The sequence below is a fragment of the Spea bombifrons genome, chromosome 7 (genome assembly GCF_027358695.1).
Source record: "Spea bombifrons isolate aSpeBom1 chromosome 7, aSpeBom1.2.pri, whole genome shotgun sequence".
In the NCBI taxonomy this organism is placed as follows: domain Eukaryota; kingdom Metazoa; phylum Chordata; class Amphibia; order Anura; family Pelobatidae; genus Spea; species Spea bombifrons.
This window is the reverse complement of record NC_071093.1, coordinates 25,733,428-25,756,964: the sequence shown is the minus strand read 5'-3', so window position 1 is coordinate 25,756,964 and position 23,537 is coordinate 25,733,428. Positions and strand designations below refer to the sequence as shown.

Genomic DNA, 23,537 nt, shown 5'->3' with positions numbered 1-23,537 from the left:
TGTTATGTGGAAAGCGATCGCCCAGGGACTTTGGTCCTCACAAGAAACAGGCTTACACATCAATTATCTAGAGTTGCTGGTGGTCTGGAGAGCTCTAAAGTTCTTGTCCCCAACCATGTGTGACAGGACCGACCTGTACCCCGACTGGGTACTCCCGCCAAACGTTGCTTCCTCCTGCCGGGACACCAACAAGTAACCCCTTCAGCACCAGGCAGAACCAGCGTTGTAGATAGAAGGAGGGACGTCGCTGCACCGAAGCCGCATTGGCACTATGGCTATCCGAAGCTTAGCTACACAGCGTGGCTACAGCCCACCCCAAACATCAGGCAACACTCATGTTGAGGTGAAAGCAGGACTCATTTTTTAAAACCAAAGACAGAGCCATATATACACAAGTAAGAAAAGGGGCAAGACAAATATCACATGATCTAATTACCATGTCAATCTAATTACCATGTTGATCTAATTACCATCCTGCAACACTAAATAATTATATTAATTGGGGACGTAGACGTGGAATGGCGATAGACATATAATTGGCTTAAGACAGACAATGGCCAGGACACAGGGATAACAGGAGCTCACAGGATTAACAGCTACCTGTTGTGTAATTGATAATTAGGTATGCAGCAGTGACACCTAGTCATACCTACAAGGGGTCTTAAGACAAGGGCTAACTCACACAATAACATGGGAAACACTTAACAATGTACAGATAATCAGCCTTCTTCCTACCACAGGATGTCCAGCTGACGTTACAGTTCTGAGACTCTGAGTGCTAAAACATGGGGTACATCAGCAGACTGAACCCCTGTATCCACATACAGAAGTCTCTACAAGGCCTGGGCCCATAGTCGATAGGGAGGAGGCTGGCTCTCAGGCCTCTCCAGGGACCCCAGTGATGGAGGGTTCTGTCACACCATGCGCCACAGACCGGTCATGGATCCTTTCAGACAATATCACAGTCGTGGCATTTCTCTCCAGGGAGGCACAAGAAGCAGTCACCTACAGACCCTTACTGCAAGAATCTGCAGATTGGCAGAGCTCAACCAGTGCACACTCTCTGCTGTTCACATCAAGCGGTCCTCGAATCAGGAGGCAGACTACCTATGCAGACACGCCGTGCACCCTGGGGAGTGGAGCCTGAACAAGGATGTTTTCAATCTCATCACAAGCAAATGGGGCAGACCCCAGATATACTTGATGACCTCAAGGTGAAACATGCAGGTAGAGGAGTTATTTTCTTTGTCTCCAGAGGGGCAGCCTCAGGCCCTAGAAGCTCTCTCGCAGACCTGAGACTATGATCTGGCATACATTTTTCCCCCAATACCTCTTATCTCCAGAGTCATTTGGAAGATAAAGGAGAGCCCTCACAAGTTCATAATTATTGCTCCCTTCTGGCCAAGACAGATCTGGTTTTCAGACCTTACCACCTGGCCATAGACGGGCCAATTCGTCTCCCACAGCTGAAGGACATTCTCCTCCAGGGTCCTAATCTCCATCTGGATCCTTCCCTTCTCAACCATTCGGCCTGGCTTCTGAGATGGAGATTCTGACCTCTACATCAGTGGTTGAGACTATCCTCTCCAGCAGAAAGAATACCACTTCAGCCAAATACCAGAAGATCTGGAGTACCTTTGGAACCTGGTGGAGGGTAAATAAGATATCCTCCCTCTCCATCCAGCAGGTGCTACAATTCCTCCAAGACGGCTTTGAGGGCGGTTTGAAGCCTGTTACGATCAAAGTCCAGATTTTGGCTTTTAGCAGTTTTTTGGATTACAAGCTGGCAGAACATCCCTAGATTGCAAGACTGTCCAAGTGAATGTGCAGACTTCATCCTAGGTCCCATTCATCAGTCCCACCCTGGGACCTTAATCTTATTTTAAGACAACTCGCCTCTCAGCACTTTGAGCCTCTGGAAAAGACCTCTCTGAAGCTACTCACCTACAAGGTTGTCCTCCTGGTGGCTATCACTTCCACTAGGAGGGTTAGCGAACTCCAGGCTTTCTCCAGATTGGAACCTTTCCTCATGATTCTCCTGTATAGAGTGGTCCTTCGAAAGTCGCTGGAATTTCTTCCGAAGGTGGTCTTGAGATTTCACTCGGATCAGGATATTGTCCTGACTTCTGTTCAGACCCAAAGAATCCTAAGGAAGTGGCACTCCACACTCTAGACCTGTGGAGATGTATCCAGATTTACCTGTCTCGTACTCACTCACAGAAAAAGTTTAATGCCCTTTTCCTACCTTTTGCCGGCGCCCGAAAAGGGATGTCGGTGTCCAAGGCTTCCATAGCTTGTTGGATCAAAGACGCCATCTCTGAATGTTATAGATCTGCGGGACAAGATCCTCCCTCTGGCCTGAGGGCGCATTCGACTAGATCAGTCTCAACTTCATGGGCAGAACTCTCCTGCATGAACCCCTCTTATCTGTCAGGCAGCAACCTGGAAATCAATCCATACATTTGTTAGGCACCACAGGCTCCAAGCCTCTGAAGACTCGCAGTTTGGTCGACGCGTCCTTTAGACTGGAATCCTTCCCACCCTATCTCGCTTATTCTTCATCTGTGCCACCTGGAATGGCAAGGAAATTGGGAATTATTTTTCCTTGTCCATTCCCACGGTGTCACATTTAGCTCCCACCCATTAAATTCTACTTTGTTTTCACATTGGCTGTCTGAGTCTGTCTTTTTAGCTCCTTTTTTATAGTTTCCTACCCTACCTGGTAGGCGGAGCCATCTCTCCATCTGTGCCACTGTGGGAATGGACAAGGAAAAAGAATTCCCAGGTAAGAATTCCCAATTTCCCCTGCTTCGTAAAAAGGCTGACATGTGGTCAGTGGTGTATTGATGTATTGTGCTGCCCTAGACATGACTAAACTCACAATTGTGTATACCAAGTACCTACTTGTATATGTTTTGCTTTGTACCCCATTTCAAATGTTTTATCTGTGATTAAAACAACAAAGAGTGTAAATTCAGCCATTTTCACTAAGATCAGTCATCCATGTCAACTATACTAGAAAGATCATAGATGCTCTATTTGGTGGGTGATATGCCTGGGTGCCAGGGGTTGCAACATTAGCACTTAGGGACAGGCTGCACACAGGCTGGTCTAAAGTTGTTCACAAAGGGCTGACCCCCCCTACCAATTATATTACTGCTTCCTAAAAAGGGAAGACTGTCTGGGCACACCCTCTCCTCCCAATTGGAGGAATAGGAGAGAGGTTGCTCCTGTGGCTCCGCTCTTTGTGGAAGTGCACCACAAGTAGCCAGTAATGCAGATTCCTGGAGAAAGAGAGGTGCTTCTCTTTTTCCACAAATCTATCCGGAATGAATGCCCAGGACTCATGTAAGGGCCAGCTCATGGCAGGGGCAAAATAGAGCCTGCATGTCGTTCTAGTTTTGCCTTAATCAGCTTTGCTGCGTATGGGAGAGCAGGTTAGGAATGGAATGTAAGTGCACCAAACCCAAATCAAGGTCCAGGTCCAATTCCTATCAAAGTGTAAAGTCAAAGCTGTTAATAGTGCAGGTGTATTGTTAGTTGTGCTAGGTAACTCCAGTAGGCATTACTTTACGTACATTGCCCCCTATGTCTCCTGCCCCAGAGACACATTGTCATTACAGTTAATGCCAAAAGGTGTTCAGTGGAACTCTGTGTAGGCCATTAGAATTCCTCTACAACAAAATGTCTTTATGTACCTTGCTTTGTGCATACCATTGTCTAAAATGTCTTTGTATGAGGGAGCATTAACATTATCCTTCACTGGAACTAAGGGACCTTGCCCAAACCCTAAATACTGGCCCAGACCAGTATCCTTCCACTCCTTAGAACATGTTTCCACTGTTCCAGAGTTAACTGTGACATTTCAGTATAGCCCATTCTACTGCCAATGTTTGTCTATAGAGATGGCATGCTTATGTGTTTGATTTGGTACACCTGTTAGCAATGGGTGTAGCTGAAACACCTAAACTCAATAATTAGTTGGGTTGCCCGCGTACTTTTGGTCATACAATCTATAATATATGTATTTTTTTTATCAGTTTAGTAAAAATATTTGCAGTCCCAAATCTTATATGTGATTTGACTTTCTTGAAAAGTACAGAAATTACATTTTACTTTAACACCTGTGTTATAAATATTTTAAAGGTCCTGTTTCTCTTTGCGTTTTCTCTGAAATGTGCTTCTCTTCTCATTTGTTGACTCTAGTAAGATCTACTTAATGGACAAAGATATGGAAATTTTAAAAAATGATGATGATAAAGCAGTCTGGGAGGGTGTTGAATGCAACAGGCATGTTCTGAGTCGCTACATCAACCCTGCAAAGATAACACCTTACCTACGACAGTGTAAAGTTATTGATGAGCAGGATGAAGAAGAAGTACTTAACTTACATCTGTTTCCAACTAGGGTCACTCGCTCAGGTATGATTCCATAATGATGATATGTTTAACTGGCAAAAGTGATAATAAATATCCACAAGTAATCTGTAAAAGTTCTTCACATATCCTAAAGCTCTGGTAATTTTATCAGACTGTAGTTTCAACAAATAACAACATTCTAAAACAGTTGTATAACAATATATGTCTTTAGTTCATAATAAAAATTAGCACCTTGATTCTCCATGCTAGATTTACATCATGCCTAAAAAAGTGTTTCATGCAACCGTCTCAACCAAACTGGTAAAAATGTGTAGTTTTGTTTAGCAACTATAGCAATGCAGTCTACACTAAGCATTGTTTCTGTAGCAATTCTTGGTCCAGAATAGTATTTTTTGCAGAGATGTTAAACATATGTGTGTATATAATTATATATTTTCAAGAACTTTATTGTATGTTGAGGAAAAATTAATGTAGAAAGTACAACAAATATTCTTACTATATTTATTCAGGCCGCCTCTTGGATATCCTTCATACAAAGGGTCAACGTGGTTACATTGTGTTTTTGGAAAGCCTAGAATTTTACTATCCTGAACTGTACAAGCTGGTTACTGGAAAAGAGCCAACTAGACGATTTTCTACAATAGTGGGTGAGTGAAGTATCTTTTTTGGTTAACGCATTATTTTGTGTTATTTTGCACCAGTTAACCCTTAAAGACCAGAGTTTTTTGGTGCCTTTTTGCTAAGTGTTTGTTCCTTTGAACATGTAGCACATCAATTCAAATTATATATATGTATTTAGAAAAAAAACCAAAAAACAAAACAAACGTATTTTTAACCCCTTAAGGACCGGGCTCATTTTTTCTTTTTGCACCCTGTGGAACCGAGGCTTTAACACTTTTGCGGTGCTTGTGTTCAGCTGTAATTTTCTCCTCACCCATTTAGTGTAACCACACATGTTATATATTGTTTTTTTCAGGGCAAGATTGGCTTTCTTCAGAGACCATATGTTTTGATATCACCTTATTTACTATAAAAAAAAATAAAACATGGTGAAAATGTGAAAAAAAACCTTTTATGACTTTTCTTTGAAAAATCTTTTACTCACCTACAAAAGAAAGTAAAAAAACTAGCTAAATAGATTCTACTATTTGTCCTGAGTTTAGAAATACCCAATGTTTTTATGTTTTTTTGCTGTTTTTTGTAAGTTATTGGGCAATAAGTACAAGTAGTGTTTTATGATTTCCAAACCTTTTTTTCAAAATCTGGTAATTCTGCCTCCATCTCCTCTTTGGAACATCTTTGAAGCTGGTTAACTCAATTAATCCCCATCAAACCATATATTTTTGAAAAACAGACACCCTAGGGTATTTCAAATGCTGGTATTTTAACCCTTTCCATGCACTAATTATACAACCACACTTTGTCAAACTTTGTAATAGTATTTTTTTTTGTAATTTAGTTATAAATATAAAGGTCCTGGTACATGTTTTAAAACAGTTCAACTTCAATGGTGTAGCTGAAATGCCTCGATAGCGAGGCGTTCAGCAACACTGAACACCCACCCCATGATGGGGTAAACTGGAGTGGCCGAGTTCAAAGATAGCACATAGGCACAGACTGGCCAAAATGGAAAAAAAGCACACTTCCCAAATGTGGCCTTTTATCCACACCAGACAAACCCATGCATGGGTGGTATTACTGTAATCAAGATGTTGCTGAACACATATTGGGGTGTTGTTTGACATATTGGGGTGTTGTTATACCTGAATTACAATTTGTGTGAAGGCTGGTGGTAGAATCACATGCATGGAAGGGGTTAAAATACTAGCATTTGAAATACATTGGGCTGTCTATTTTTTTTAAATATATGGTTTGATGGGGTAAGTTAAATTAGCTGGCTTCAAAGATGGCCCTATTAGGACATGGGGCAGTAGGACCAGATGTCAACGTTCCAAGTTTAAAAATGCACACTTCCCAAATGTGGCATTATACCTCCCAAACAACCCAACAAACCCATGCATGTGGGGTATCACTGTAATCGGGAAATGTTGCTGAACGCATATCAGGTTGTTTGAAAGTGACATAAACCAGGAGCTGTAAATCCATACCTGAAGTGCAAAAAAACACAAAATAAATTACTACCACAAAGTTTGACAAAGGGTGGAAGTAGAATTAGTGCATGGAAAGGGTTAAAATGTGGGTACATTTGAAATACCTTGAGGTGTCTAGTTTTCAAAAATATATGGTTTGATGGGGTAAATTACATTGGCTGGCTTTAACCCCTTCCGTACCGGGACGTACCTGGTACTTCCTGGTTAACAGTCACCGGTAGACCGGGACGTACCAGGTACGTCTCCTCCAAAAAACGCCCCCACATCACCACAATCGCGGTGATCGTGGAGGCGCTGCTGCTGCTGTCTGCCCAGGACTCCTGGGCAGACAGCACAGCCTGTCTAAGTCCGCCCCCAAGCCTACGATCACTCCCACGGAGTGATTTTGTAGGCAGAAACAGCGATTGCAGAAAAATCTGCAATTGCGGTTTCAGCTGCCACAGGCAGCTTCAGGGAAGGGGGGGGGGTGTTGAATGGGTCCCCACACAAGTGTGGGGACCTGATCCAACACCCCCCTGCTGCCTGATCGCTCCATGAGAGCGTCAGTGCAGCGTTAACCCCTTCAATGCCGCAATCGCGCCATTCAATGCCGCGATCGCGGCATTGAAGGGGTTAATTGCCGTTTTGTAGGGGGCTCTGCTGCTGGTGGTCTGCCTGGAAGCCCAGGCAGACCAGCAACAGCAAAAACGACCCCCCAGAAGTCCTCTGATCAGTCCTGTAGGACTGATCAGAGAGACTCCTCCCCTACAATCTCCAGTCTATTGGAGATTGTGTCCCAGCTGCCAGAGGCAGCTTCAGGGACAGGGAGACAGGGTTCTTTGGTCTCCACATGAGTGTGGAGACCAGCCCCCCCACCCCCTCCGTTGCTCAGTTAACCCCTACCCCCCCTCTTCCTCAATTAACCCCTTCAATGCTGCGATTGTGTATGACCCCCCCTCGCAGCATTGCAGGGGTTAATATTAGTCCCCACAAGCTTGTGGGGACTAAATATCAGTCAATGCTGTGCTTCAATGGAGCATCAGCATTGAAAGAGTTAAAAAAAAATTAAAAAATAATAATAATAAAGAAAAATAAAAATAAATAAATAAATAAATAATTAATAAAATAATAATAATAAAAAAAAATAACAGCACTGACCTGAAAGTCCAGGGTGCTTCCAGGTCAAATGCTGGGCTGGGCTGATCAGATCGCTCCTGGCCAATAGGAGTGATCGGATCATTATGGCAGCCCATGGATGACCCTGCTCTACAAAGAGAGAGGGGTCATCTAGGTTAATTATGAAAAAACACAAATTATTAATTAATAAAAAAATCATAATTATTATCTGATCACTTGTCGGTGACATTTTAAGTTGCTGATTATTGATCGGTCTCCCTGATTGATGTCAGCGGCCTAAACCTGTCACTTACAAGTAATCTGATGAAAAAAAAATATTAAAAAAAATGTAAATGAACATGTTCCAGTTTTGCCCTCATAGCTTCCTCAAAAAATGCATGAACTATGCATGTGAGGCCTTGTTGGAATCATGGGATGTTGGTGAACAAAATGTGGTGTTTTCTTCCACTGTTGCACTTATGCTGTGCAAGAAATTCAGTGCAACATTGAAATGTATGCGTTAAAAATGCAATAAAATAATTTCCCTGTGAAGTTTGGCAGACATCAGTAAAGAAATGGCTGGCTGAAAACTGTCAAAACTACCCTAGTTGAACACCTTGACTTGTCTACTGTTCATAAATATATACTTTTATGGGGTAATTTACAGTGGGGGGCTTCCAAAATGTCCCAAATGGGATATGGGCCCAGGAAACCAATTTCTGAAAATTCCAAATTTGAAAACTAAAATGCGCATGTTCCAGTTTTGCCCTCATAGCTTCCTCAAAAAATGCATGAACCATGCATGTGAGGCCTTGTTGGAACCGGGGGATGTTGGTGAACACAATTTGGTGTTTTGTTCTGCAGTTGCACATATTCTATACAAAATATAATATAAAATCTAAAGCAACATTGCAACATATGCAAAAAAAACATAAAAATATAAAAATACCTCAAAATTTGGCAGCAATTGGCGATAAAATCCCTGTTTGAAAAGTGTCAAAATGACCCTAGTTGTACACCTTGACATATCTACTGTTCATAAACATATAATTTTGGGGGGATAATCAGTATCTGTGACAACTATTCCAGTTATTAGACTACCATGCCAAATTTGAAAAAAATTACATTTCAAAAACGTAATGCATGCCTTGCAATATTTGCCCTATACTGGTCAAAATAGATAAAAATCCTGGCCATGTTGGGTGGTTTCCAAATCAGGACAACTTAATGAATATATTTGGGATAATTTTTTCCCATTGGTTCAATGTGTGTACAATTTGTATGTATACAAAACTGTAAAAAAATGCATTTTTTTCATTTTTTCCCCACTTTTTCCAGTTTATTTCAAACAAAACAATGTACTACCCAGCTTAATATGGTTTCAAATGAAAGCCCTACTTGTGCTGAAAAAAACAATATATGATTTGTGTGGGTGCACCAATTGATAAGAGAGAAATTACAGTTGAAGAAAGATATGGCAAAAACACAAAAACGGCTCTGGTCCTTTAGCGATACACGTTAGTATCAAAATCCCGGTCCTGAAGGGGTTAAAGATACCTGGAATAGCACATGGGGCAAAATGACAAGATTTGGAAAATAGTAAAATGCCACTTGTACTTATTGCCCAATAACTTGCAGAAAAAAGCAAAAAAACATGAAAACATTGGGTATTTCTAAACTCAGGACAAGTAGTAGAATCTGTTTAGCAGGTTTTAGAGTAAAATATTTTTCAAATAAAAGTGAGAAAAAGTGTATTTTTTTAATTTTTCATCATATTTTATTATGTTTTTTTTATAGAAATTGAGATGATATGATCAATAATGGTATCTGAAGAATGCCCATCTTGTCTGATCCGTAAGGGGTTAAATTAGAGGGGCAGTGAGGGGAGTGAATGCATGGAATAGCCCTCCAGCAGAAGTGGTAGAGGTTAATAGAGTGGAGGAGGCTTATCTTATATCTAGGATAGGCATAAGGCTATCCTAGATATAAGATAAGACCAGGGAGTAATGATCTAGTATTTAGAAATTGGCAGACTAGATGGGTTGAACGGTCCTAATATTCTGATACATTCTATGTTTCTATGTTACAGTTGTGGTCAAAAGTTTGCAGAAGTTGTGATATATGTAGCATTTTTAACCCCTTAATGACAAAGCCCGTACATGTGTGGGCTCAAAATGCATTGTTTTCAATGGGTTTAGGGACCGCCCATTGTCCTTAAGGGGTTAAAGAAAACATGAGTGAGCAGGCAAAACATGTTTCTTTTATTTCTTATAGGATTCATATAAAACTGTAAGTTGTAACAGAATGGCACACTCATAAAACAAAACATGGCAACAAAGAAAACAATGAAATTACCCCTGTTCAAAAGTCTGCATACCCTTAGTTCTTAAAAACTTTGTATTGTCCCCTTTTTGCATTAATGACAGTGTGCAGTCTTTTGTAATAGTTGTCTATGAGGCCCTAAATTCTTGCAAGTGGTATAGCTGCCCATTCGTCATGGCAAAATACATCCAGGCCATGCAAAGTCTTTGGTCGTGTTGCATGAACCGCACGTTTGAGATCTCCCCAGAATGGCTCGACAATATTAAGGTCAGGAGACTGTGATGGCCACTCTAAAACCTTCACCTTTTTCTGCTGTACCCATTGGAGTGTCAACTTTCTGCATTCATCTTGCCATCAATTTTCACAAGATTTCCTATGCCTTTTGAGCACACACGCCCGAACATCAGTGAGCCACCACCATGCTTCACAGTGGAGATTGTATTCTCTTTCCTTTAGGCCTTGTTGACCCCTCTCTAAAGATAGCGCTTATGGTTGTGACCATAAAGCTCTATTTAGGTCTCGTCACTCCAAATTGCAGGGTGCCAGAAGCTGTGAGGCATGTCAAGGTGTTGTTGTCAAGGTGTTGTTGGGCATATTGTAACTTGGCTTTTTTGTAGCATTGCCACAGTAAAGGCTTCTTTCTGGCAACGCGACCATGCATTACATTTTTGTTGCGATATTGACATATTGTGTTCCTTGAAACAACCACACCATCTTTTTTCCTGAGCAGCCTGTATTTCTCCTGGGGTTACCTGTGGGTTTTTCTTTGTATCCCGAACAACTATTCTGGCAGTGGTGGCTGAAATCTTTCTTGGTCTACCCGACCTTGGCTTGGTATCAAGAGAATTTACTACTTCTTAATAAGTGATTGAACAATACTGACTGGCATTTTCAAGGCTTTGGATATCTTTTATATCATTTTCCATCTTTATAAAGTTCCATTACCTTGTTACACAAGTCTTCGGACAGTTCTTTCCTGCTCCCCATGGCTCAGTATCTAGCCTGCTCAGTGCATCCACGTGAGAGCTAACAGACTCGTTGACGTGCAGACACTAATTGCAATTCAAAAAACCACAAGTGTGAGAAATGAACCTTTAATTGTCATTTTAACCTGTGTACATCACCTTGTGTTTCTGTAACAAGGCCAAATATTTAAGGGTATGTAAACTTTTGATCATGGCCATTTGAGTGATATATGTTATCATTATTATGATGTGATAATAAATGGCTTCATATGGCCATTAACCTTAAATAGAAGTCATATTTTTAAATTTCATTTCATTTCACAATTTCTGCCAAGGTATGCAAATGTTTGAGCACAACTGCATTTACAAAGGAAGGTAAACAGCTCCCAATGGCATAACTAGAGCCCTTGCAACCCCTTGTTCCTGTCCCCTCGTACTGGTTCAAAATAGATTGGAAAGACAAAATGGAAGACATATAAAACATAGAAAAATATACCTTTAATTTTAATCCAATATAGGTAAAAATAACAACTCGTAACAGAGACAAAAACCTATGTCCGCCTTTGGTATGACTGTGCTTATTCATGCTTATACAAACCCAGACATATATGTATATATATATATATATATATATATATATATTTCAAAGTATATGCCCATTGTAATTAAAAACAATTGAAGTCAATTGAACCATCATAACAATTGAACCATCATAACAATTATCAAGACAAACTACCCTCACAAGGAGCTATGGATAATAAATAAACATTTGACGTGACAAAATAGCACAAAAACAGCACAAATAGTAAAGTCCTTGTGGGTCTTCTGAGGCAGGAGGTTCCCACATTGTGGTCCTGCTGCCTTGAGCTGCCATCCAGCCATCTTATAGATTGCACACCTGCTCGCCCAAAAGGACGTGATCACATAGGCGCACGTCCTCTGCGTGCACTCTATTAATTTGACCCTGAGTAACCTGATGTGACTGGATTTGCCTCATTTTCAGCCCTGGAGGCCTATTTTTTCCCAGGGTACCCTTGGTTGGTGTAACCCTCCTTTAATAAGTCTGCTTAGCTTTGGTTACTTTCTAGTCTTTGACCCGGCTTGCCTTGACCTAGCTCCTGCTTATTGATTTGGCACTATGAAAGAGTCTGGTTTTGACTCAGCTACGTTTTTGTCTGCGGCTTTCCTCACCGTTTCAGGTTTAGTTTGTCTCCCAGTCAGTGACATCGCTACAGGGTTGCAAGAGGGGGCTTGCCCCCCCCGTTGCCCCCCTGCTGAATTTAGAACCACCCAACGGACACTGTATGTCCTGATTGCCTGGGACAGTCCGGCAATGGGACTTTAAATCCCGGGCAGCCTCATTGAAAGCAAAAATGAAACGCTGTCTTTTTTAATATATATATATTTTTGACGCGGAGGAGAGAGCAACCGCTCGGGACCCTCATTCTCCTCCGCGAGGCCTCTTCATCCGTCGCAGTGCCGGCATGTCATGCTGAGCACCAGAATATGACGTCATATACTGCTGCTCAGCAGTGAAGCAGTGCGCACCGCGGCAGAGCAGCATGACAGAAGCCTCATGCTCCCCCCGCAGGACTTAAAGGTGAGTGAACTACAAAGGGGGAGAGGGGTTAGAAAGTGATGAGGGAGGGAGAGGTGGTAGATAGTGAGAAAGAGGGTAGTAAGAATATTGAAATAAGTAAAGAGTGTGAATGAGTGAGCATGAATTAATGTGTGGATGCATTGTGTGAATGAGTGAGAGTATGAATTAATATGTGGATGAATTGTCTGAATGAGGGAGAGTATGAATTAATGTGTGGATGAATTGTGTGAATGAGTGAGAGTATGAATTAATGTGTGGATGAATTGTCTGAAAGTGTGAATTAGTGAGTGACTGTAAAAGTGTTTGTATGTATCAGATTGATAATTGTGGAAAGGCAAAGATGACGCTAGCAGGATGTGGAGCCTTGGGGACCAAAATGGCACAGGCAGAGTGTTTATGGGACAAAAATGGCACAGGTCGGGCTGTTTGGGGACAAAGTTGACTTGTGCTGGGCTGTTTGGGGGCAAAGATGGCAAATCCTATGTGTGTTATCTGGGTGCTGGTCAGGTTCTATGTGGGCAGTGTGGACGCTAGGGCTGGATTTGGGGTGTGCAACCTGTGATCTATGCCTGTAATTTAGGGGGTTTCTACCTTTAATGTGATGTTTTTATGTGAATTCCAATTGATCTATGCCTGCGAAGCTGGGTTTTTGTGTTAGTCTGTAGATCCATATCTTCTATGCTATGTTTTCATACATTATTTATGTATACCTGCAAATTCAGGGTTTGTATGTCTTATTCAGTTGCTCAATACCTACAATGCTGTTTCCATGTATTTGATATATACCCTCAGTGCTGTGTTTACATGTGCTTTCCAGTTGATCTATACCTGCTATGTTTCCATACATTACTATTGTATCCCTGCAAATACAGGATTTATATGTCTGATTCTGTTTATTCGATCTATACCTTCAGAGTTCACAAGTGAATTTCAATTGATCTATACATGCAATGCTGGGTTTATGTGTTAACGTGTTGATCTATACCTGCTTTCGACAGCAGGGTCTAATATAGATATATAGATATATATATATATATATATATATATATATATATATATATATATATATATATATATCGTCAGTGGGGCCTAATATTTATATATATTGCCAGCAGGGTCTAATATTAATATATATCGGCAGCAAGATCTAATATCTATATATATATATATCGGCAGCAGGGCCTAATATTAAAGAAACTGACAGTTAAGATGTTATTTTCAAATCATATTTCAATCATAGTCTTTACTTCAAAGAGAAGTACTTATTATGTAGTTATAGGGTCCATCTCATAAATCAATAATAAAGGGGCTTGCTGGGGGCATTAATACAAATAGTGGTGGTTGGAGGCGATCATACAAGGGTGTGGAGGCACCACATTAATCAATACTAAAAGGGTGCTGGTTGAGGCATCAATACACAATACACACAAATACATAAACGACAATGCAGTATGGAAAATCCATCCTGATGTAGATGTCTGTGTTGTAGATTGTGTCCTGCTGTTTGTGTGCTTTTGGTTATCAGTGTAGCAGAGCCTGTCCTGGTGTGTGTGTTTTGGTGTCGGTGTGGCAGAGCCTGTCTTGGTGTGTGTGTTTGGGTGTCGGTGTGGCAGAGCCTGTCCTGGTGTGTGGGTGTTGGTGTGGCAGAGCTTGTCCTGGTGTGTGTGTTTGGGTGTCGGTCTGGTAGACCCTATCCTGGTGTGTGTCTGGGTGTCAGTGTGGCATAGCCAGTCCTAGTGTGTGTGTTCGGGTGTCAGTGTGGCAGAGTCTGTCCTGTGTGTGTTTGGGGATTCAGTGTGGCAGAGCCTGTCCTGTTGTGTGTTTGGGTGTTAGTGTGGCAGAGCCTGTCCTGGTCTGTATGTTTGGGTGTCGGTGTGGCAGAGCCTGTCCTGGTGTGTGCCTAGATGCTGGTGTGGCAGAACCTTTCCTGGTGTGTGTGTTTGGGTGTTGGTGTGGCAGAGCCTGTCCTGGTGTGTGTGTGTTTGGGTGTCGGTGTGGCAAAGCAACATAATGTTAATAGTTCAGAGCGTGATTTATCACTGGCCAGTTTGTATGCTGTAGGAATGTCTCTTGATCCTAACAAACTGGTACACTCTTAACAGTGGTGCCAGCTTGAGGAATGAAGGAAGCTGTAAGGCACCTACCTTAGATGGACGCCGGACATCCTCCTCTTCTTCCCGGCAGAAACACCAGCACCGCTCACCGCTGCATGAAGCAACCGCGCGCACAAGCGGCCGCTTCATAAATAATTATGAGGCGGACCGCCTGCTGGATTCCGCTGCATCGCTATGGCGATGGAGGACGCGGAAACGTCCCAGACGTCAGGGAACGCCCCCCCCAGGCTATTTAAAGCACTTTCTCCCTTCTACCGGTGCTCAGTTATACTGGTGCTTCCTGTATCTCGTGAGCCCCTCCGTATTTAGTATATCCTCTCCTGTGTATTCTGGTATCCTGACCCTGGTCTACTTAACGGCTTCTGTGAACTTCTGGCATCCTGACCCCGGTTTCCTAAACGGCTCCTGTGTTCTTCCGGCATCCTGACCCTGGACTACTAAACAGCTCCTGTGTACTTCTGGCATCCTGACCCCGGCTTTCTCAACGGCTCCTGTGTACCTCTGGCATCCTGACCCTGGTCTACTAAACGGCTCCTGTGAACTTCTGGTATCCTGTCCCCGGCTCTGTCTCGACCACCCGTGCTTACGGTTACACTGCCAAGCGCCCTGTTATCCTCTCCAGGCCCCTTGTGCGTGTTCCGTATTGAGCAAGTGTGTTCTATTCCTGCATATTGGATTCCTTCTGGTAAGACATACCTCACAGAATAACTGAGCCCAAACATTGAATCCGCAGGAATTGTTGATGCCCTCTCGGCTTTTACAGGACAGATTGCCGCACTGACCCGTTCATTCCAAGATATCCAAGCCAGCCATACGTATATGCAGCGCCATCCATATAAACTCCAGACTAATCCACCTTCTTCGGGGGACCATCTTCTGGAACCATCCCGCTTCCATTGTTGGAAGGGGCTTCTGCTGCTGCTGCTGCTCCTGAGCCCAAGGTACCCCTACCAGAACGTTTCTGTCCGAGGACAGAACTGGTTATCGTGCCTTCAGGACCTCCTGCCAAATCCTATTCTTGCTCCAACCCAGAACCTATGCCTCAGACCACGTTAAAGTACGGACTGTGATTTCCCTACTCTCGGATGCGCCCCAAATATGGGCCCATTATTTACTACACACCAACAATTCGGTCCTGAATTCATGGGCCGAATTCAGTCATGCCATGGACACTCTGTTTGATGACCCTCTTTGTGCCACCTCTGCACAAACTGCCATACACGCTTTACGTCAGGGGAAGAGACCTCTGGAAGAATACGTAACAGAATTCCGAAGCCTGGCTTTTGAAAGCAAGTGGAATGAGCCGGCACTCCTAGATCAATTTCGTCTAGGTTTATCCGAAGGGTTGAAAGATGAACTGGTCCGAGGGGGCATCCCCGACTCGCTGGAAGATCTCATATATTTGGTCATCCAGTTGGATTGCAGATTACGGGAAAGACAACTGGAGTGTGCTGCCTCGTCCTTTCCTACCCCGAGGCGCCACTCTCCTCCTGCTGTTCTGGCAATCCAACCTCCTGCTACCCTTCTTATGGAAGAACTGATGCACATGGCACATGGCCCACTGTCAGAGACCGAAAAAGCCCGTCGCAGGAATAACAACTTGTGCCTTTACTGTGGTCAACCTGGGCATCTGATCTACTCCTGTCCACGACGCCCTCCTAGAGGTAAGCTCACACACAATAAGGTTTGCCTAAATTCATTCCTTGAAGGCAGTTTTCCTCACTTATCCATCTCCTTGTTTTTACAGTGGACCAATAATTCTACCACCGTTTCTGCCATCATTGACTCTGGAGCCAGCAGTTGCTTTATGGATTGGGACTTTGCCAATCAACTGCATATACCAACTTTGACCAAGTCATCTCCGATACATATTCAAGTGGTAGACGGTACTCCTTTATCCTCCGGACCCATCACACAAGAAACACCATTACTTCATGCACTACTGGGAAATAATCAAATGGAGCATCTGAGCTTTGACCTGATCCCATCACTTTTGTTTCTGATTATTCTCGGACTACCCTGGCTGAGACTTCATAATCCCACGATAGACTAGGCCAAAGGCACCCTCTCCTTCCAATCCCTTTTTTGTAGCAATCGTTGTCTCCCCGACCATCCATCACTCCTGCTGCTCCCTGACAGTTCATCCTCTCCTCCTGACCCACGTCTTCCTAAACAATACGTAGAATTCAGTGATGTGTTCGACAAAAAAGGAGCTGACACTCTTCCTCCCCGAAGGACTTAAGATTGCCCCATTGACCTTCTCCCAGGGGCTCCCATTCCTTTTTTCTGAACCCGAGTTGCGTCACCTCAAGGATTATATTCAAGAAAATATAGCCAAAGGTTTTATTCTTCCGTCCACTTCTCCAGATGGTGCAGAAATCTTCTTCGTGGAGAAAAAAGATGGAAGTTTACGCCCCTGCATAGACTATCGAGAACTGAATAAAATTACAATAAAAAACAGATACCCATTGCCTCTCATTACCGAACTTTTGGTTTTTTACAAAGATCGATCTCCGGGGGGTCTACAATTTAGTTCGCATACGGGAAGGGGACGAGTGGAAGACCGCTTTCCGAAGCCGCTACGGACACTTTGAGTACCTCGTAATGCCCTTTGGGCTATGCAACGCCACTGCTACGTTTCAGCCTTTTTTAAACAACATTTTTCGAGACTATCTTGATATCTTCTTGGTGGTCTATCTAGACAACATTCTCATATTCTCACCAACACTATCTGAGCATCGTGATCAGGTCAAATTGGTCTTAGAATGCCTACGCACACACTACCTCTATGCCAAACTAGAGAAATGTCAATTTGAATCCTCTTGGGTGGAGTTCCCGGGGTTCATCATCACGCCCGGAAATTTACAAATGGACCCGAAGAAGGTGTCAGCAATACTGGAGTGGTCGGTACCCTCTAATAAAAAAGTGGTCAAACGCTTTATCGGCTTCGCAAACTACTATTGCAAATTTATTCGAAATTTCTCTCACGTTATTGCACCCATAACGATGCTTACTCGCCAATCTTCTCGCTTTTCATGGACACCGGAAGCCCAGAAAGCCTTTGACACCCTGAAGCAACATTTCACTACTGCTCCTATTCTCATACAGCCCAACGTAGCGGAGCCTTTTCACATGGAGGTAGACACTTCAGATTTAGCAGTAGGGGCAATCTTATCCCAAAGACATGGGGAAAAACAGAGACTACACCCAGTGGCCTATTCCTCTCGTAAACTCACCCCTTCAGAGATGAACTACAGTGTGGGGGATAGAGAATTATTGCCCATCAAACAAGCACTGGAAGCTTGGCGTCACCTTCTGGACGGTATATACCAACCACCGGAACCTCGAGTATCTCCGTTCTGCCCGAAGGTTGTGCCCTCGATTGTGCACAACAATAACGCGATTCAATTTGCACATCACGTACAGTCCTGGATCCCGCAATACCAAAGTGGATGCCTTGTCTGGGTTACCATTGATACACCCAGAATCCCAGTCGGATACTATTCTTCCATCCAGCTTCTCCCTCACTCATCAACCACCTCTTATGGACTACATCAGCTCCTTATCCCGTGGAGTTTCAGTCCCCATGAACAAACCCTCCTATCCGCCGTACCAGAGACTTTTTATACTATCGGAATATGATATTTGTACCACCTCCAGCTCATTTAAAAGTGCTACAAACCTGCCATGAGTCCCTCCTTTCCGGACATGGGGGTGTTAAGAAGACCACAGACTTTGTCCGACGTCATTTTTGGTGGCCTTTACTGGACCAGGATGTGACCTCTTTTGTCCGCTCGTGTACCTCCTGTGTCTGAACTAAAACCACACGCAGAAAACCTGTAGGACTTCTCCGCCCGTTACCCACTCCTTCAGTTCCTTGGTCAAAGATCTCTATGGACTTTATTGTGGCACATTTTATTCCCACTATCGGTATCCCCTCAGCATCAACCACGGCCACCTTGTTCCTGAATACAGTGTTTCGGCTTCATGGGTTACCACAGACCATCACCTCGGACCGTGCAGTCCAATTTACATCACGCTTCTGGAAGGTGTTCTGTCGCAGTTTGCATATCCTTCCCACGCTGTCCACAGATTTCCATCCACAGACCAACGGTTAGATGGAACGTCTAAATCAAAAACTAGAACATTATTTAAGATAATACACCACTTACCTCCAGAATGATTGGCTTCAGTTCCTTCCCTCTGCGGAATTCACCTGTAACAAAAACAACATTCTATACGTATGTCACCATTTTTTGCGAACTATGGTTACCACCCTACCATGATTCTACCACGGTCCCTGGGATCACGGACGAGTCACCGCACTAACAAAACAATTCCGAATCTTAAAACAAAACCTGATCAAGGCTCGTAAGGCCTATAAGCTATAGGCAGATCGCCATCGATCCAGTCCACCTACTTACCGTTGTGGTGACAAAGTCTAGTTGTCCACAAGTAATTTACGCCTGCAGGTGCCATCGAAAAAACTTGGACCTAAATTTATTGGTCCATACAGCATCACGAAAATCATCAATCCAGTGACAGTTCAGTTGAGACTACCCACCACCTGTCGGATTCATCCCGTGTTCCATGTTTCTATAGTAAAGCCATGGGTGGCAAACCCCTTTCCTGATCGGGTGCCTCCTCCTCCTGCTCCAGTTGTCATTGACGGGGTGGAAGAATACGTGGTACAAAAAATTGTTGATTCCAGGATCCGCTGGGGCACCTAGAATATCTAATACAATGGAAGGGGTATAGCCCGGAAGAAAGAACCTGGGAACCTGCAAACCAAGTTCATTCCCCTATATGTGTTCAAAGATATCATAAACTGCACCCTCTCAAGCCAGGTCTTCCACTCCCCCGGAGGTCGCATCTTGGGGGGGGGATCCTGTAAGGCAACTACCTTAGATGGACGCCGGACGTCCTCCTCTTCTTCCCGGCAGAAACGCCAGCACCACTCACCACTGCATGAAGCAGCCGCTTTTACCTATCTACCTCTCTCCCCCTTTTTCCTATCTACCCCCTCTCTCCCCCTTTTCCCTATCTACCCCCTCTCCCTTCCTTTTCCCTATCTATCCCTTCTCACTCACTTCTGCCCTATCTAGCCCTTCTCACTCCCTTCTGCCCTATCTACCTCCTCTCACTATCTACCCTCTCTCCCCCTGTCTCCCTATCTACCCTCTCCCCCCCTTTGAAGCTCACTTACTTTGCAGAAGTCCTGTGGTGGGAGTGCAAGGCCTCTGTCTCCCTGCTCCGATGCTGCTCCATTGCTGAGTGCCGGAATATGACGTCATAGTCCAGCGCTCGGCATGAAATACCGGCACCTTGACCAAGGCAGAGAGTGAGAGGCAGAGGAGAGTGAGAGCCGCTGAACGGTTGCTGAAAACGTATTCCTGAGCGACCGCTCGGTGCCTCTCTCTCTCTCTCCGCAAAAAAAAATAAAACGGCGTTTCAACTGGGGGGGCACACGAGGGGGCACAGCATGATGTAGCCCCCAAATGCCCCCCCCCTGCCGACACCACTGTTTCCTTCTTTATTAATTATGATAAGTTTCTATTTAAACTAAATTTAAATTTAATAGTTTTCTGGCTTTTTTATCATGTCAAATGTTTACTTATTATCCACGACTCCTTGTGAGGGTAGTTTATCTTGATAATTATAACAACCATATGGTATGGTTCAGTTGAGTTCTAATGTTTTTAATTACAGCGGGCGTGCACTTTGATATATATGTTTGAGTATGTATTAATGAAATGTGCTTTTAAGTACAGTTGTGCTTACTTTTTCTTGCACAAATTGTTTTTTGTCTCAACAATAAAATATATTTCACTACGTCATGCTGCCAACAATGGATGTTTTGTCTGGAGCTGCCGATCTTCATTTGTATATACCAGTGAATTCAAGGGAAATGCTGTGTTGTTCTTACTCGGTCTGAGCACCATTGATGAACCTTGGTCGTAAAGAGATTTGAATAATGCGTTTTTATGTTCATTGCTAAAATAAATATACTAGAAAGCCACATTACATGTATACTACTGGGACCAGCCAACTTAACGTCTTTTTCACAAAAAATGTGGATAATCATTCCTTCCTATTAAGCCATTTCTCCTTCTTTGTTAATCAGGATCATAAATTTTACAGTACAGTGTGCAAACCTATGTGATAAACCAGTGCATATGTATGTATTATACAATGGAAACAACTACCTCAAGTACTTGTTCATGTGATTTGCATGCATACACCTCCATACTTCTTAATTTGGTAATTGTATTTATGGCCATGTGCCGCAGACCTAAACTCTGTTGAGGGCTCTATACTCTATATACTACGCAAAAACATGTCTAGCTATACATGAATCGCAGTAGAAGGCAGTAATGTATTCTGGCCTGTCCAAGGGATGACAGCCTCTCTGCTACAGAACTTGGGGTTAGATCACCCCTTTTGGTTTCTCCCTCACTCGCCCTCTCACCTCCCTGACAGCTTTCTCTCTGGCTACTTGCACATTGTGCAAGCAGCCTCGCCTTTACTGTGAGGTCAGGTAACCGTACGTAATGTGACCAAAAATTATGTCTACATAAATGCAGCAACATATATTGTACAAGGTAAGCATACCTATTATTTCATGTTTATTTACATAAAGGCTTTGTTTTAGATGTTCCTATTGAGAAATAACATTGAATGTGTATTCTATTTTTATTCAATTTTCTCTAGTGGAGGAGGGACATGAGGGTCTTACACATTTTTTGATGAATGAAGTGATCAAACTACAGCAGCAGATAAAGGCAAAGGAAATACAAAAGTGTGAACTTGCAGCCAACTCAAGAAAGCTGGAAGATGAAAAAAAACACTTAAAGTTAGCAAACTTAGAGTTACTAACATTTCAGGAACGATACAACAAAATGAAAGAAGAAAGAAATAACTACAATGATGAATTAATTAAAGTAAAGGATGACAACTACAACTTAGCAATGAGATATGCACAGCTCAGCGAAGAAAAAAACATGGCTGTTATGAGGAGTCGAGATTTGCAACTTGAAGTAAGATATTCATTATTATTATTATTATTATTATTGATAGTTCATCTATTGTAATAGGTGAAAGAGAGGACACAAACCAGCTTTTCTGAGACTTTCAGATGATTTATTTATTTGGCTCAAGCCACTACTTTCTTGTGTGCATCATAGATATGTGATAATCACCTTTCAAAAAAATAAAGAATAATATTAGAAATCTATTGTACATGTTTTAATATCAGCTGTGGTTCGTGTGACCTTGGTAAAAAGTGTGCTTCTAGTTGCATCTATGCCATTCCATACCAGCTAATGTAATATCACATTTAGAGGAACTATTATGTCAGATCTACTATCAGCAATTCCTCCCTAAAACAAATTAGCATTTATTCACCAATGAAAGAGCTTTAGGGGGGGTTTGGTTGGGAGTTGTGGTTTCAGCTCCTTGACTACACTATAGATTTTGAAGAGCAAACCCAATGGAGCTTCTGCTGCAGAAAGAGTTTAGTTGGCTCTGTATAATGCATATTTACAATAGTGAGATAAGTGTCCTTACATATTGGGGTTTATTCACCAAAGGGAGAGTTGACAGGATAATTGTGGCAAATTTCTCCATCAAGAAGAGCTGGCCATGTATAATGCACAATTCAATGGGTGAGGAGAATTTGAAGAGTCAGCCAAGCTCTCTAGGTTTGACCCTTCATAATATATAGTGTACTCAAAAGATAAAACTTCCGTCACCTCTTCTTTTTGTGTGTAGGCTCCATTGATCATTGATTTATGCATTATGGAGGGCCAGCTCAGCTCTTCACGATGGAGAAACTTGCTAGTGTTGGATCTATAGTTACTCTTAAACAAACTCTACTGTCAACTCTCCCTTTAGTGGATAAAACCCATATTTCATCTGTAGTTTTAGTCCATGGCAAAGCAAGGGGCGAAACATGTGTTGAGCTATCGATACTATTGAGATTAACAGTCAAGCAAAGAAATTGTTGCCCTTTTTTTCAATATGTTGTGGGTTCCTCAGCAAAATATTAACTTCTGTATTATTATTATAATATATATTAATATTAATGAATTAATTGTCTCAATGTTAAGGTAATAGTTGAATGTAATTAGTAATCCAAGTCTCATCATCTATATGCTGTACCTTTATTTTAGATTGATCGCCTCAAACACCACTTGAATAAAGTTGAAGAGGAGTGTAAACTGGAAAGAAATCAATCCCTCAAACTTAAAAATGACATTGAGAATCGGCCAAAAAGGGAGCAGGTTTTAGAATTGCAAAGGGAAAATGAAATGTTGAAAACCAAAGTGCAAGAGTTACAGTCCATCATCCAGGTGGTATTCTAGTTAATACTTCGTATTACCAAATTCCAGTTAATAGTTGGGCTTTAATGTAAACTTGGATGCACTAGGGTTTTTTAATATCCTGTACACCTTTTGTACTAATTTGCAATCACATTGCAAAACTCTAACTTAATCCTTGACCTGTAAGCACCAAAGTTGAGGATGAATTTGAGATACAGTCTATTGTGGACTCTAGATTTCATAGCTTCACCACCTAGTATATTGGATGGGGTATGGCCCAGAAGAATGTTAGTAGATCTTAGCCTCTGATGTCCATACCCCTCACCTAATCCGTGCTTATCATTCTAGTTTTCCATATCGACCAGCAGGTTTACTTTTTTCCCTTCCCCTCAAGAAGGGGATACTGTCCGACTCACATCCGTAGGAGACTTTTGTGACGACCCGGTGTCTGTGACCATATGATATTGCCTGTGCTCCCTGTGACCCGTGGGGACCTCATTTCCTTCTAGGAATTTCCTATTTAACTGTTGAACTGCCTTCAGTCCTTCCCTGTCTTTTGTCGGTGTAACTTCATGCTCTGTTCATGTAGACTTCTTGAGGATTCATGGTACCAGACCTAATTCCCTTTTT

General features: G+C 42.6%; 1 protein-coding gene across 1 annotated transcript in view; it reads left to right on the top strand.

The window, feature by feature from the left end:
• The first annotated feature begins 4,213 nt into the window (after nucleotides 1-4,213).
• The window catches only part of CARD11 (caspase recruitment domain family member 11), an 84,797-nt gene continuing 65,473 nt past the window's right edge, over nucleotides 4,214-23,537 (top strand). The window contains exons 1-4 of the mRNA XM_053470704.1: nucleotides 4,214-4,421; nucleotides 4,889-5,026; nucleotides 21,298-21,623; nucleotides 22,758-22,937. Coding sequence (XP_053326679.1) covers nucleotides 4,220-4,421; nucleotides 4,889-5,026; nucleotides 21,298-21,623; nucleotides 22,758-22,937 — 846 coding nt within the window. The 5' untranslated portion in view covers nucleotides 4,214-4,219. The remainder of the gene's footprint in view (nucleotides 4,422-4,888; nucleotides 5,027-21,297; nucleotides 21,624-22,757; nucleotides 22,938-23,537) is intronic.